The sequence below is a fragment of the Colias eurytheme genome, chromosome 12 (assembly GCF_061535395.1).
Source record: "Colias eurytheme isolate Ceu_HAF_F1 chromosome 12, ilColEury1 Martin Lab GWU primary, whole genome shotgun sequence".
Classification (NCBI taxonomy): domain Eukaryota; kingdom Metazoa; phylum Arthropoda; class Insecta; order Lepidoptera; family Pieridae; genus Colias; species Colias eurytheme.
The window spans coordinates 7,335,005-7,348,026 of NC_142991.1; the positions used below are offsets into that span (position 1 = coordinate 7,335,005).

The 13,022-nt window shown below is 33.0% G+C and overlaps 2 protein-coding genes across 3 annotated transcripts in view; one reads left to right on the forward strand and one right to left on the reverse strand.

Moving 5' to 3' along the window:
• The window catches only part of LOC149904151 (uncharacterized), a 134,135-nt gene that overhangs the window by 6,989 nt on the left and 114,124 nt on the right, over positions 1-13,022 (reverse strand). The window contains exons 7-21 of one of the 2 annotated variants that reach the window (XM_090108148.1): positions 12,852-12,936; positions 11,936-11,982; positions 10,826-10,936; positions 10,334-10,489; positions 8,609-8,806; positions 8,302-8,331; positions 7,304-7,471; positions 6,882-6,999; positions 6,482-6,565; positions 6,173-6,213; positions 5,295-5,504; positions 4,637-4,780; positions 4,079-4,177; positions 320-575; positions 19-96 (exon numbers count right to left, since the gene is read on the reverse strand). In XM_090108148.1, coding sequence (XP_089964274.1) covers positions 19-96; positions 320-575; positions 4,079-4,177; positions 4,637-4,780; positions 5,295-5,504; positions 6,173-6,213; positions 6,482-6,565; positions 6,882-6,999; positions 7,304-7,471; positions 8,302-8,331; positions 8,609-8,806; positions 10,334-10,489; positions 10,826-10,936; positions 11,936-11,982; positions 12,852-12,936 — 1,825 coding nt within the window. The remainder of the gene's footprint in view (positions 1-18; positions 97-319; positions 576-4,078; positions 4,178-4,636; positions 4,781-5,294; positions 5,505-6,172; positions 6,214-6,481; positions 6,566-6,881; positions 7,000-7,303; positions 7,472-8,301; positions 8,332-8,608; positions 8,807-10,333; positions 10,490-10,825; positions 10,937-11,935; positions 11,983-12,851; positions 12,937-13,022) is intronic. The other variant, XM_090108147.1, reaches the window with a different exon arrangement.
• LOC149904152 (cytochrome P450 6B2-like) lies at positions 1,302-3,670 on the forward strand. Its single transcript, XM_090108149.1, has 2 exons — positions 1,302-2,741; positions 3,328-3,670. The coding sequence occupies exons 1-2, from the start codon at positions 1,388-1,390 to the stop codon at positions 3,501-3,503; spliced, it is 1,530 nt and encodes a 509-aa protein (XP_089964275.1). The 5' UTR covers positions 1,302-1,387; the 3' UTR covers positions 3,504-3,670.

Genomic DNA, 13,022 nt, shown 5'->3' on the forward strand with positions numbered 1-13,022 from the left:
TAATGAAATATTACTTACCGTTTTTGTCTCTGCCTTTTTCCTTAAGCTCTTTTAATTCTCTTAGAGCTTTAATTTCGTCAAACGGACTTTTTTGTACTATTATACAGCAGCGTGTTAATATAAAAAATTCATCATGAGCAAGTACATAAATGTATTTTAAAATATTATCATATTTAATAATAGAAAATAAATTATATTTTAACATAATATTTCTGTTAAATACCATAGTACTTATTTGTTAATTTAAATATCGATGATTTATGCATTAGAACATATTCTAATGCATAAATCATCGATATTTAAATAAAATAGAAATTACCAGGTCTTCCAAAATATTTGGTACTGCCGTGAACGGGGTTCTCTTCGAAGTAGCTCAATCCTGGTTCACCCTTAGGTCCAACAATAGATATGCCTGGTGGCCCTGGCAGCCCCGGTTGGCCAGGAGGCCCGGGAGGCCCCGGGATGTACTGGACTACGTCGGATTTGGGAGCCATGCCCGGGGGGCCCGGCGGTCCCTCTGCTCCTTTCGGCCCGGGTAAACCGTCATTACCACGGTCACCCTTTTCACCTTTTAACTGATATAAAAGAAAATCTTAAGTTTTCATTTTATTAGATATTTCGTAGAGAATTAACGAATTTACTATATTAAAATTACATTTGCGCTTATTCAAAATCATTTATATAAAAATATAATGTAGTAATTTTAAATGAAACGAATACCTACCTATACTAATAAGATTAAGTATAACGTAAGCCCATTTACAAAAGAAATTGTAAAATTCACACCAGAATAATCACAATTACTCCTTTAATTAACTTAAATATAATCTTCTTATATATAAAAATGAATCGCAAAATGTGTTGGTAAGCGCATAACTCGAGAACCGCTGAACCGATTTCGATAATTCTTTTTTTATTATATTCCTTGAAGTACGAGGATGGTTTTTATGTAGAGAAAACGTAAATATGTACCACGGGCGAAGCCGGGGCGGACCGCTAGTATATTAATATTAATATATTCATATTATACAATAATATATTCCATATAATTATTATATCGAAAATAAAAATAGGTATAACCTTTTTATGATTTAAATAACCTTTTAAAAGGTCCTTTTAAAAACAACGTCTAAAGATTGTTTAAGATAAGAGATATCCAAGAAGATTATTTTAATTAAATTAATTATATTATAATTTAAAAGTAATTATAAAAAACTTCTTGTTTGTTTTGTTCTCATGTAATCAATTTGATAAGCAACGGTCACAAACGAGTCACTTTCAATAATGTGTACTTGCGTACTATTGCTTACTAAAAACATGCACTTAGTGTTAAGTACCGGGCACATGCGGTTGTGTTGTTTTCATAGTGTTATAACGAACTAAATAAATGATGTTCTACATTGTGATATTTGCCTTGGTCGCCTTGTACTTCTATGGTAGACGAACGTTTAATTACTGGAAGAAAAGGGGTGTGAAAAATGATCCTCCCATAGCATTTGTAGGAAATAATCTTAACCAATTTATACAAAAAACTAGTATGGCCACAATCGCTGAAGAAACTTACCTCAAGTATCCGGAAGAAAAAGTTGTCGGATTTTTTAGAGGAACGAGGCCGGAACTGATTATACGAGATCCAGAAATTATGAAACGTATTCTCGTGACAGATTTCAACAAATTTTATTACAGAGGACTTATGCCTAACACGCAAGTAATAGAACCTCTCATGCAAAATTTATTCTTTGCTGACGGAGATTTGTGGAAATTAATGAGGCAGCGATTTTCGTTGGCTTTCAGTACTGCCAAGATTAGGGCTATGTTTTCATTTATTACGGAAAGAGCAGAAAAATTACAAATGCTTGCTGACGAAGTTGCCAAATTAGATTCATATGATGTTCGCGAATTAATGGCGAGGTATACCACGGATTTTATTGGCGCCTGTGGTTTCGGTATTAACATGGACACATTGAACGACAACAATTCTGAATTCAGGAAGTTGGGGAGGAGGATTTTTATACGCACACCGCGCGATGCTACCCGTGGTGCATTAAAATTCATATTTCCAAATATGTGTAAACGTTTGCATTTTTTAGCTTCTGAATTGGAAGATTCAATGAACTATTTAGTGAAATCAGTCTTGCAGAAAAGAAATTACGAGCCATCAGGGCAGAACGATTTTATTGACTTAATGCTTGAATTGAGAAAGAAAGGGAAGATCGTCGGAGAATCTTTGGAAGAAAAAAATCCAGATGGGACACCTAAAATGGTAGAATTGGATTTAAGTGATAGTTTATTGATAGCGCAAGTCTTTGTATTTTTTGCAGCCGGTTTCGAAACATCGTCGACGGCTTCCAGTCATACATTGCATCAGTTAGCTTTTAACCAGGATTATCAGCGAAAAGTGCAGGAAGAAATCGATGAAGTCTTAAAGAAACATAACAATAAAATTACTTATGATGCAATAAATGAAATGAAATATTTGGAAAAAGCATTTTATGAATCCTTAAGGATGTATCCACCTGTAGCTTTTTTAATGAGAAAGAGTGCTGCACAATATACTATACCCGAGATCGATTTGACTATCGATAAAAACGTCACAGTAGTTATTCCATTAAGAGCAATATTTAACGATGCAAAATACTTCAAAGATCCTAATAAGTTTAATCCAGATAGATTTACATCAAGTAAGGACATGAAAAATAGTATATTTATACCTTTTGGTGATGGACCACGAGCATGCGTTGGTGAGTTTATTTTAATAGTTTTCTTTGCTAGAGTAAGCAAAAATGGCAAATAAGAACAATTTTATCAAATGACCCATCATCACCCATGCATAGTATATACTCTATAATCAGAGCAAAACACGAAGATCACGCAAATGATACGATGCGATAAAAACCGTATTTGTCTGTCTATTCGTTCGTAGTAAACTCAAAAACCACTTTTCCCTATAGACGCGGGCGGATGTTACATCATAATTATTATAAAGTTATTTAAAACACTGTAATAATAGAGGTTATTTAGTCATTTTTCAATTTGTCTATTAAATAATATAATACCAAGATTGATTTCACCTTCAATTCAATTTCGACACGGTTAAAATAAAAAATTCTCACTTTTATTTTGGTTTATACTTCTCGCTATATTTAGTACCATAAGTACCTACTTTTAGAGATAAGCGAAAAATTAAAATTTATTTTTAGCCAAATATGACGACATAAATAACATAAACGAGGTAAATTAAAATAAGTAAATGGAAATACTTCGGAATGTACAAGTTCTTATAAGTAGTAAGTGTCATGAGATTTCAATAATTCTACTTTGTTGCAGCTGCGAGGTTGGGGTACATGCAATCAATGGCCGGTCTTGCAGCGATACTACAAAAGTTTGACGTTGAAACTACACCAGAAACCATTCTAAAACCAAAGTCGGATCCAACAGGAATCGTCTCAGAAAATTTCATCGGAGGGCTGCCTCTTAAGTTAAGAAAACGAACAAATACATAGCTTTAAAACAAATAAAATGGATACGACTACTTTTTTATAACCATGACATTTAATTTCGTGCTATCAGTGTCGTGTTGTATCGTTCTGCTTTTATTATACAGTAGTAAATAAGTCATTATAATTATATTTACACGAGTTTGTAAAGTTTCGGTGCGTTTAAAACGACATTTGTTTTTTATTTATATCATTTATATGGACCATTGCAACAAATATTGAATATTACAATATTTTTGTTGAATTAATTTACGTATACAAAACAAATATAACACTATTAATAGATATATGTATTTGTATTGTTAGCTGTCGTTCATATACCTTTAGATAGAAATTCTATAGGTGGCATATCATATTTTGTGGTTACATTCAAACTTAAAAATATATTATGAAAGCAACTCAATATTATATTACAAACGATATTAATATCGTTTTTATATTTAATACAATATATTCAATAATATTTTGTAATGTTGCAATTTAGTTGTATAATAATTTTGCAATAAATATAATATTATTCATTACACCGATACAAGTTACCAAAATATTATAATTATTAAAACTGTTTTAAACGTACTTACCATGGAAATATCTGAAAGACTGACACCAGGGTCACCCTTTTCGCCTTTAGGACCTATAGGGCCCGGGTTGCCTGGAGGCCCTAGCGTACCTGGCCGACCCTAAATATATAAAAACAACATGTAATGTAAAACGACAACATCAACAAAATTTTTGCATTTTCTTTTGCTAAAAACTTTTGCTTATCCAATTTGTACCAACCTTGTTGTTCTGTGCAGCATGATAGAAAATAATAAGTTTTTATTTACTTTATTTGCTTAGCAAAACAGAAAGTATATAAAAATTAATAATAAATTAGCTTTATAACAGGTTTAATATTGTTATTTCTTGTATTATAATTAGGAATGATGAAGAAAGAATATAATTACAACACATACACACACACACACATTTATCAACATTAAAATAATTTTATTTATTCGTTTTAATATTTGTAAAGGACTTCAAATATAGTTTTGAAAATATATAATTGTATATGTTGTTATTTTCATTTAACTTCTAAGTTCGAGTCTTTAACGCAGTATTTTACAATTATATTTTTTGGTATGTTAACAACTTACCATCCAGCCGGGGAGGCCTATATCACCCTTTTCACCAGGTTTTCCCGGTGGTCCAGGGAGTCCTTGCAGACCTTGAAGGCCCCGGGGCCCCGGAGGCCCTGGTCGTCCTCTTCTGCCTCGCGGTCCTAAATCGCCTTTGTCACCCTGTTATAAAAAACGTAACGTAAGAATGTTATAATTTATTGAATACAGTTAATGATTCAAATAATTTAACAATTTTTGGTTTGTTGTATTAGCGTCAAATATGAAAAAACAGTTGAAAAAAGAGTTGGCAAAGGCAAGGGGCAACGCTTGTGTCAAATGATTGATAATCGAGAAAAAACACATGACGACATACGTGAATAACAAAGCACATAACGAACACAATGAAAAAACTGTTACCAGAAAAAATAAGCATATAAGCATTTATTTCAACGTGGTTAACATTTTCGACTCCTTATAATAATAAAAAATGGACAATTAATAGTAATATACATATTTACATTTTATTTATATCATCGTATTACTTGTTAGTAAAAGACCGCCTTTTGTAAATATTCCCATTTTGATATTGGGATATTTTGTGTTTTTTAGCGATATTTTCATCTTTGTTGATTCTTGTTTTATTTGGTGAAAGTATTATTAGTATTATTAATTTGACAATTATTTTAAGAATTACCTTAACAGTAATGATATCAGAACCAGCTGAAGCGATAGTCACAGGGCCAGGAGGTCCCCGTTCTCCTCTCTCGCCCTTCAAGCCAGGAGGCCCTGCGGGGCCCGATTGACCCGGCATTCCAGAAGGTCCGATGTCACCGCGCTCTCCAGGGGTCCCGTCCTTACCGGGAATGCCTGGTAATCCATCATTACCACCGCTTCCTTTTTCACCCTGTTTAAGATTTTACAATATACAAGACAAAAAGTATACGAGATAAAACTTGGAAGATTCTTGATTTAAAGTACTTAATGATCATTGGACACATTTGAACTGGTTCATGACAGTTGCATACAAGAACCAAATTTGTTTTATATGTATAATTGAATTATTCCTCAGTTTTCATTAGTTCAAATGATAGTTGATAGCGTTCTTAATTTATAGGTCAACAATACAACAAGCCAATCGATGAATATAATGATTTATTTTATAATAATAATAGTTAATAATTGCGTAGATAAAGTATGATTAGTTGTTTAACTAATAATTATTATGATTCATGTCATTATTAATACATTTATTTTATTATTAATACAATTATTTAATACGATCAAAACAATACATAAAATTTTATAGTCATTTTAATCTTTTAGTTCGCATTAACCAAAGTTGAGTAAATATAATAAAGTCTATAAAATATTCATCTCCTCTCTTGCGTCGTAGATTACATTTCTAATTAGGTATGTCACTCAATACTCTTCTAAGTGGTCTAATACTCTTCCAATATCTACATTATGGATTCGACTATTATCATTGCGTTGAAGATATAGTTCGTTGCACAAAATGCCCAAATAAACTTGGATTTTGAAATTTTATCATATTTTTAATGAATTATATATTACCTTTTCTCCCTTTTCGCCTTTGGATGCAGATGAGAGTCGTCCTAAAAATAATTAAAAAATGTATAGTAGGTACAATTTTTATTTTATTCTATTACTGTTTAAAATAATAGTAAAAAGATGTGGGTCTATTCGTATAAGACACAACAGACTTTGAAAACATCAATTTTATGCAGTTATTTATCCTATGCAGTTATTTTGATCGGCTAGAACGGAATCGTCTAAACATTTAAATAAATCTAGCTAAAGCAATACCATATTATTTATATTCAAACTATTTCGAACGGACAAAATAGTTAGATTATACTTTACCCGCTGTTAAGAATTCTGAATCTTCTGTTGTGAAACCCAACGGCAAAGCTGGTGGTCCTGGCGGACCGGGAGTACCTCGTTCTCCTAAAATAAAAGAATAACAGTTCATAAAATAATATTATATGCATTATGAAATTCTAGTTACTAAAATATACAAACATTGTAGAGATAGAAAAAGATGTATTCGTTTAATTTGATCATTGTTAGGAAATAGGACCATTGTAATCGTCGCTAAAATATTGTGGTTAATTAATTGACATTATTTTTTACTTATACAATTATAAAGAAACTATGTTTTCTTTACATCAGTTTCTAAACTATTGAAAGATATTTCAAAATTGAATTTAATTAGATACTGCATCACATTGTATTAACTTACATTATTTATTTAAATACTAACCTTTTTCACCCTTATCACCAAGTCGACCATTAGCACCAGGTAGACCGGGACGTCCGTCATGTCCAGGGTCACCACGATCGCCTTTAACTCCTCTATCTCCTTTTGGACCAGAATAGCCCTATAGTAGAAATAATAAATGTATTTTACAGAATGTTTTGTTTAATTTATTTGAAGGCGCCTATAATATTTCCTATTATAATTATTACAATCAGAGTATTCAACTATGTAGGTAGGTATTCGATGTTCAAGTTATTACATATTGCTATTTTTTTAGTTTCTTTTTGTTTAAAATCTTAGGAAACATACATACCAAATACTCTTGTACAAATTGATCAAACTCGAGTCTTAATTCTGTGTATTTTAATTGGTCAAGAAATATTTTTAACTAAATAAATATAATAATGATCGTGAAAATAACTTACACGGTCACCTTTCGGTCCTGTCTGTCCCACAAGTCCTCTTTCCCCTTTAGGGCCTGGAAATCCTCGTTCACCCTGAAGCCCTATAGGGCCAGGTTGCCCCGCATCTCCTTTTGGTCCTGGCGCTCCAGGTCTGCCTATAGCCCCTCCGTAGGAACCCAATAATGATTCCTATAAAAAAATAAACATAAATCATATGATATTTAAATAAGGGATTTCATAATGTTAACATTATTGGATAATATTACGAATACTAATTAAGACGTAACGGTCTTACTACAAAAAGATAATCTGAAAGATCTATGTCACCTTGTTTTTAAAGCTGTTTTTGAATACGTTAAAAATAAATTCAATTCATTCAAGAGTTAGTTTATTCAAGTATGTGTTGAATACGGGTAAATTAAGTTTTATAGTAAGACCGTCAGCTTCTAGAAAATACAAGTCAATATGCATGTGTATTGTGTAACTCAAACTTCCAAACAAGTACACTTCTTTAAGCCGCAATAACTTCTATATCATACAACTTTTAACGCATATTATTGTTGGATAAGCAAAAGTTTGACCACAAACAGGGAGAATCAATTTCCTTATCTTTATAGTGTCGTATATTCTCGTATCTATCAAGAGGAAGCCGCTGTAAAGTTTGTCTCGCCTGTTTTGTTTACGGAAGACAAAGTTTTCTTGGATCATTAAATTTTATTGGTACTGAAATTTGTATAAAAACTTATAATAATATCTTGCTTGTAAATCATTATTGTTTTGTATCTTATAATAATTAATTTCAGGCGTGTAAAAGTGTTATTTTATATAATTATTTCTTTCTATATAGACAACTATTGTACGTTTAATTTTATAATTTCAGAAATAATAAACTTTTTTATTAAAACATGACGTGTAATATAATGTGTATGACTACAATGCATGCAATGAATGCTTATATTAAATTAGTATTAGTATTAATAATAAAGTGGTTATCTACGTTGTTTAAACATTTATCTTACCTTGTAAATCTGTCTAGGCTTCCAATTGGACTATAAATAAAAGAAAAGGTTGTATGAAATTCATAAAACGATGATTAACACCAAACTATGTAATGTGTCAATGAATTAGATTACTGCAACATTTTATTGCTTAGCTATGCTTTTGAGTAAATTTTTATTGAGTAAAATGATATAATATTATTATGATGCATAAGATTTGAAGAAGCATTTAAAGAAAGAAGATAATAGATATAAATATATATAAGAACATAGTTATAGATAGTTTTACAACACACTTTTAAATTATTTAACGTTTTAGTAAGCTTACTTCAAAGTTATTGTAATCAGAGGAACCAGGGTTGCCAGGAGGGCCCGGTGGCCCCGGGCTGCCAGGCCTTCCATCGACACCAGGCTCTCCCTTTTGACCGGGCTGTCCTTCAGGTCCCCGAACACCATCATCACCTCGATCACCCTTCTCTCCTCTTGGTCCCATAGCACCACGTTCACCCGCAGGGCCCATTTGTCCCTAGAATTAATGTTTTTATTTGAAGCATTTGGAGAATATACTGTTAGACGTAACTTTTGATTTAATATTTTTGTGGATGAGTAGTTGTCAATATAGTTGTCACTGTTTCCTGTCCGAACATGCTTAGCTGTCGCATACTATAAATTGCCGCGTTCCTTTGTCTCGTGGCGCATTCGTACGAATCGTGCCTAGGGGCTCGGACGTTGTATATACGACGTTCGACCCAACTACCCTCACTTTACTAATAGTCGTTGACTAGCTGCGTTTTGTTATCAACTACCTACATCAATTAGGTAGCTGTGTAGAATCGCAGTACATTCTTATTACATTCAAACTAATATTTAACACCTTGCCTCGCTTGTTATTTCTTATATCAGAAGCGGGATAGAATTCAAGCCTACACTTTTTAATTGTTTTGAGTTTACGTAGTTATGTAACGGCAATCCGGGGGTTTGTGTTTTTTCGTGCGTTGTGTAAAGTAAAAGTTTGTTACGTGGATTATTGTAACGGGAATGTAGTTCATCGAAGGAATTGTGTGTAGTGATCCAAATCGCTAGTTGAACTCTGGCGTTGAGGTATTATCTAGTCGCTGGCGTATCGTAGTGATGTATTTCACTAGTCGAACGAGCGTAGATATACCAAGATACGCAAACGGAGTGGCTATGTCATGTGGACGTGGTTATTGTTCTGTCAGGTCAGTGTGGCCGAGGCGGGATGGTTGTGTAATCCCGAGATGAACTACCGTAGTGTTTTAATACGAGAAAAGGCGTACGAGGACGTACGATTGTCAGTATGGCCGTGTTAGACGTAACTTTTGATTTAATATTTTTGTGGATGAGTAGTTGTCAATATAGTTGTCACTGTTTCCTGTCCGAACATGCTTAGCTGTCGCATACTATAAATTGCCGCGTTCCTTTGTCTCGTGGCGCATTCGTACGAATCGTGCCTAGGGGCTCGGACGTTGTATATACGACGTTCGACCCAACTACCCTCACTTTACTAATAGTCGTTGACTAGCTGCGTTTTGTTATCAACTACCTACATCAATTAGGTAGCTGTGTAGAATCGCAGTACATTCTTATTACATTCAAACTAATATTTAACACCTTGCCTCGCTTGTTATTTCTTATAATACAAAATTCGATCGCTAAGCGGGATGCAAACCCACGTCCTTCGCTTTACCGCGGCAGTGTCACAAGTAGCTTTAAATAATTATAAATTGCATTCAATGCTCTATGATACTGAAATGAACACTAATTTTTGTCAAAAAAATAATTGAAAGCTATACACAATATTATGAAAGGATATAATAGCATCTTGCTTCAATACTTAATATGCGTAATACACATACATATGTAAGTATAATAAAAACTAAAATTAATGTGTACTAATTCCTGATGACGTCAACCTTTTGAAAATATATAATTCAACTTGCTATTCTCATTTTTCTCGGAAAGAACTTCAATTATATTATTAGAAGAGATACGGTAACATTTCTAAAGAAAATGAACTTCTTTGTGTACTCACGGGTATTCCTGGAGGGCCCGTTCGTCCATCCGCACCAATTAAGCCCGGGGGCCCTGGTGGTCCCTGCAGTTCGGGAGCTGTTTCTAATAGAGCCAGTATGGTACTTGAATTGCAACCACATTGTCCGAGTGATACGTAGTTCTCGCCGAAGATTTGCTGTGAGAAATTATTAATTTTAATGTGAAAATATAGATATTTTGTATGCTAGTAGAATTATAATAAAAATATCTTGATAACAATGATTAACATTAATTAGCGTGTTTTATAACGCTATTATTACTTTACGCTCGTTAAACAATCCTAATTGTAACTAGAAAAAGTCTGGGTTGCGTTGAAAATACATAATTTTATTACCAACCTTCACGCTCGTCACCTAAGGACATCCGAATGAATGAATTGCATGAAAAAGACAAATGTTCAAAAAATACCTTACATTTTTAGAAAATTGAAGAGTATGATAGAGGATATTATATTATATAACATAACGCTCACATCGTCTCCAGATCCTGATGATTCAGCAATTGTTGTTGCGCCTGGAGTTCCTGGAGGCCCTGGAGGGCCTGGAGGTCCCGGAGGGCCACGTATAGATTCTCCTGGAGGGCCCTATAGTATAGATAAAAATTATTTTATAATTATGAAATAAATGTTCCCTATCATTTGAATAAAGCGTTCATAATATTGATTATTTCGTTGTAGCAGTATTAGTTAATCGAATGAAATAGACTAGGTAAATTGCCAATTTTGTAATCTCTTGTTCCATCAATTCAGCCGCTACCGCATATCGTTTGCGAATGCCTGGTGTTACAATCAACATACAGTGTTAAGTGTTTGCTAATAGCTCTACATCATTGTTTAATCCCGGAATACGACTATTTACTCTTTACGATACGACTACATTCAATCCCTTCTCGTATATGCAGTAATAGACATATACATATGTACTTGTAAAGTACGATTGGAAGACGAGCCTCGGCGGATTTAAAAAGAAAGTTTCAATCGTTCATTCCTACTCGTTTAAATCGATAAGAAAACTAGTTTTAAGTGCTTCTGTACCGCAGTATGTGTGCCATTTGAGTTAAAACTTTAGAGCTGTGAAGGAAACAATTTTCAAGCAAATGGTTATATTATTTAATGTATTTCCGACAAAACAGTAATTTCCTATTTAATTGAAAGTTTAAATTTTAAATTATAATAAAATGTATTTTCTGTCTTTAACCCTAAGAAAATACTTATATTAGCTATAATATACTGTCTGATGTCGTATGCACTAAAACGCACTGCTAAAGGGTGTAACATCAATAAATCGTAAAACAAAACACTGGGATTCCTTTGTGCGGTATCCGTAAATTTTGCGATTACATTTTATTTATTATTTATCACTTTATCATTGCTATACGAATGTTAAAGGTTATTTTAAACATGTAAAAATGCAGATTATATTTAATAAAAATACGATATACATATACTATTATGCATTATATTAACATCGTTGTAACAAGTTAAATACATAAATATATTGAATAGAAGTGTGATTTCCTTTATTTTATTTAAACCAGAATAATTTAAAGAGATTAATATTGAATTATGAAACAAAAATCTTGCCCTTGGTCCTCTTTCTCCCTTTTCGCCTCGTAATATTGGTGGATAGCCTGAAAACAAACAAAAAAATACAATTAATAGAATTTCCTTTTTCATGATTAAGTATTTAAAGTTAAAAATGAGAACATAGAGTATATCTATTTCAACTCGACCAAGGTGTATATTTAAACGCTACCAATGTTTCGTGATTAGTTCCTCCCTACATCTAAATATAATGTTTGCGCAACTAGTGTTCCTACAATCCTACTTCCTAGTGTATTTAAAGCTATACAACTTGAACTCAATTTCTCTTACACTCCCTAAGCTCCCATTACCCTAACTATAAGTAAACATTTTAGTACGTTTCAAAGTTCTGCATGAGTTCATAAGTCACCCACAGCAATTGCGTATCGTTTGAACAAACAGTCGTTAATCCAAACAAACATGGGAACCGCACGATCTTAACACCTAAAGAGTTATACTTCCCCTATGAGTCTTGAACTATGGGATTAGACTTTCAATTATTTGTGTTACTTTAAGATCGGGTATGTTTGAACTGGGGATATTATGTTATTGATTCCTAATTGTTAATGCTCTTTATTCAGTTTGAAATTAAATTTATATATTTTTATGTGCCTTAACATCACATTTAGGTACCAATATGGATAGTAATTAAGACTAAATTGAAAAGGTAAAATAAACAATTGACATTTTCAAACTTAATTTCGAAGACTTTGTACGTACCTACTAATCAAAAGCTTTTACTGTAGACATTCGAGTATGCTATACTACACTACCTAACTATGTATATGTATGTACCTACTACTAATTACATTTCTTCTACATTATTCAGCGTTCCCTCCAAAGGACATTAAAAGCATACGTTTTTGCTGGTCTCCATACAAACTAAAACTCTTAAAGACATTACGTGTCCTATTACCATTTAGACCGGGGGGCGGCGGTGGGAACGGCGGGATGGTCCCGTACCTCCCGGACCCCTCCACGTCCCCCTCTTCCTGGTCCACCTGTGAAACAATTAATTACATAGAATGCATGTTTAAATACATCTGCTGCCATAATTAAGCGGCTTACAGTCTGTTTATCTTCTAAA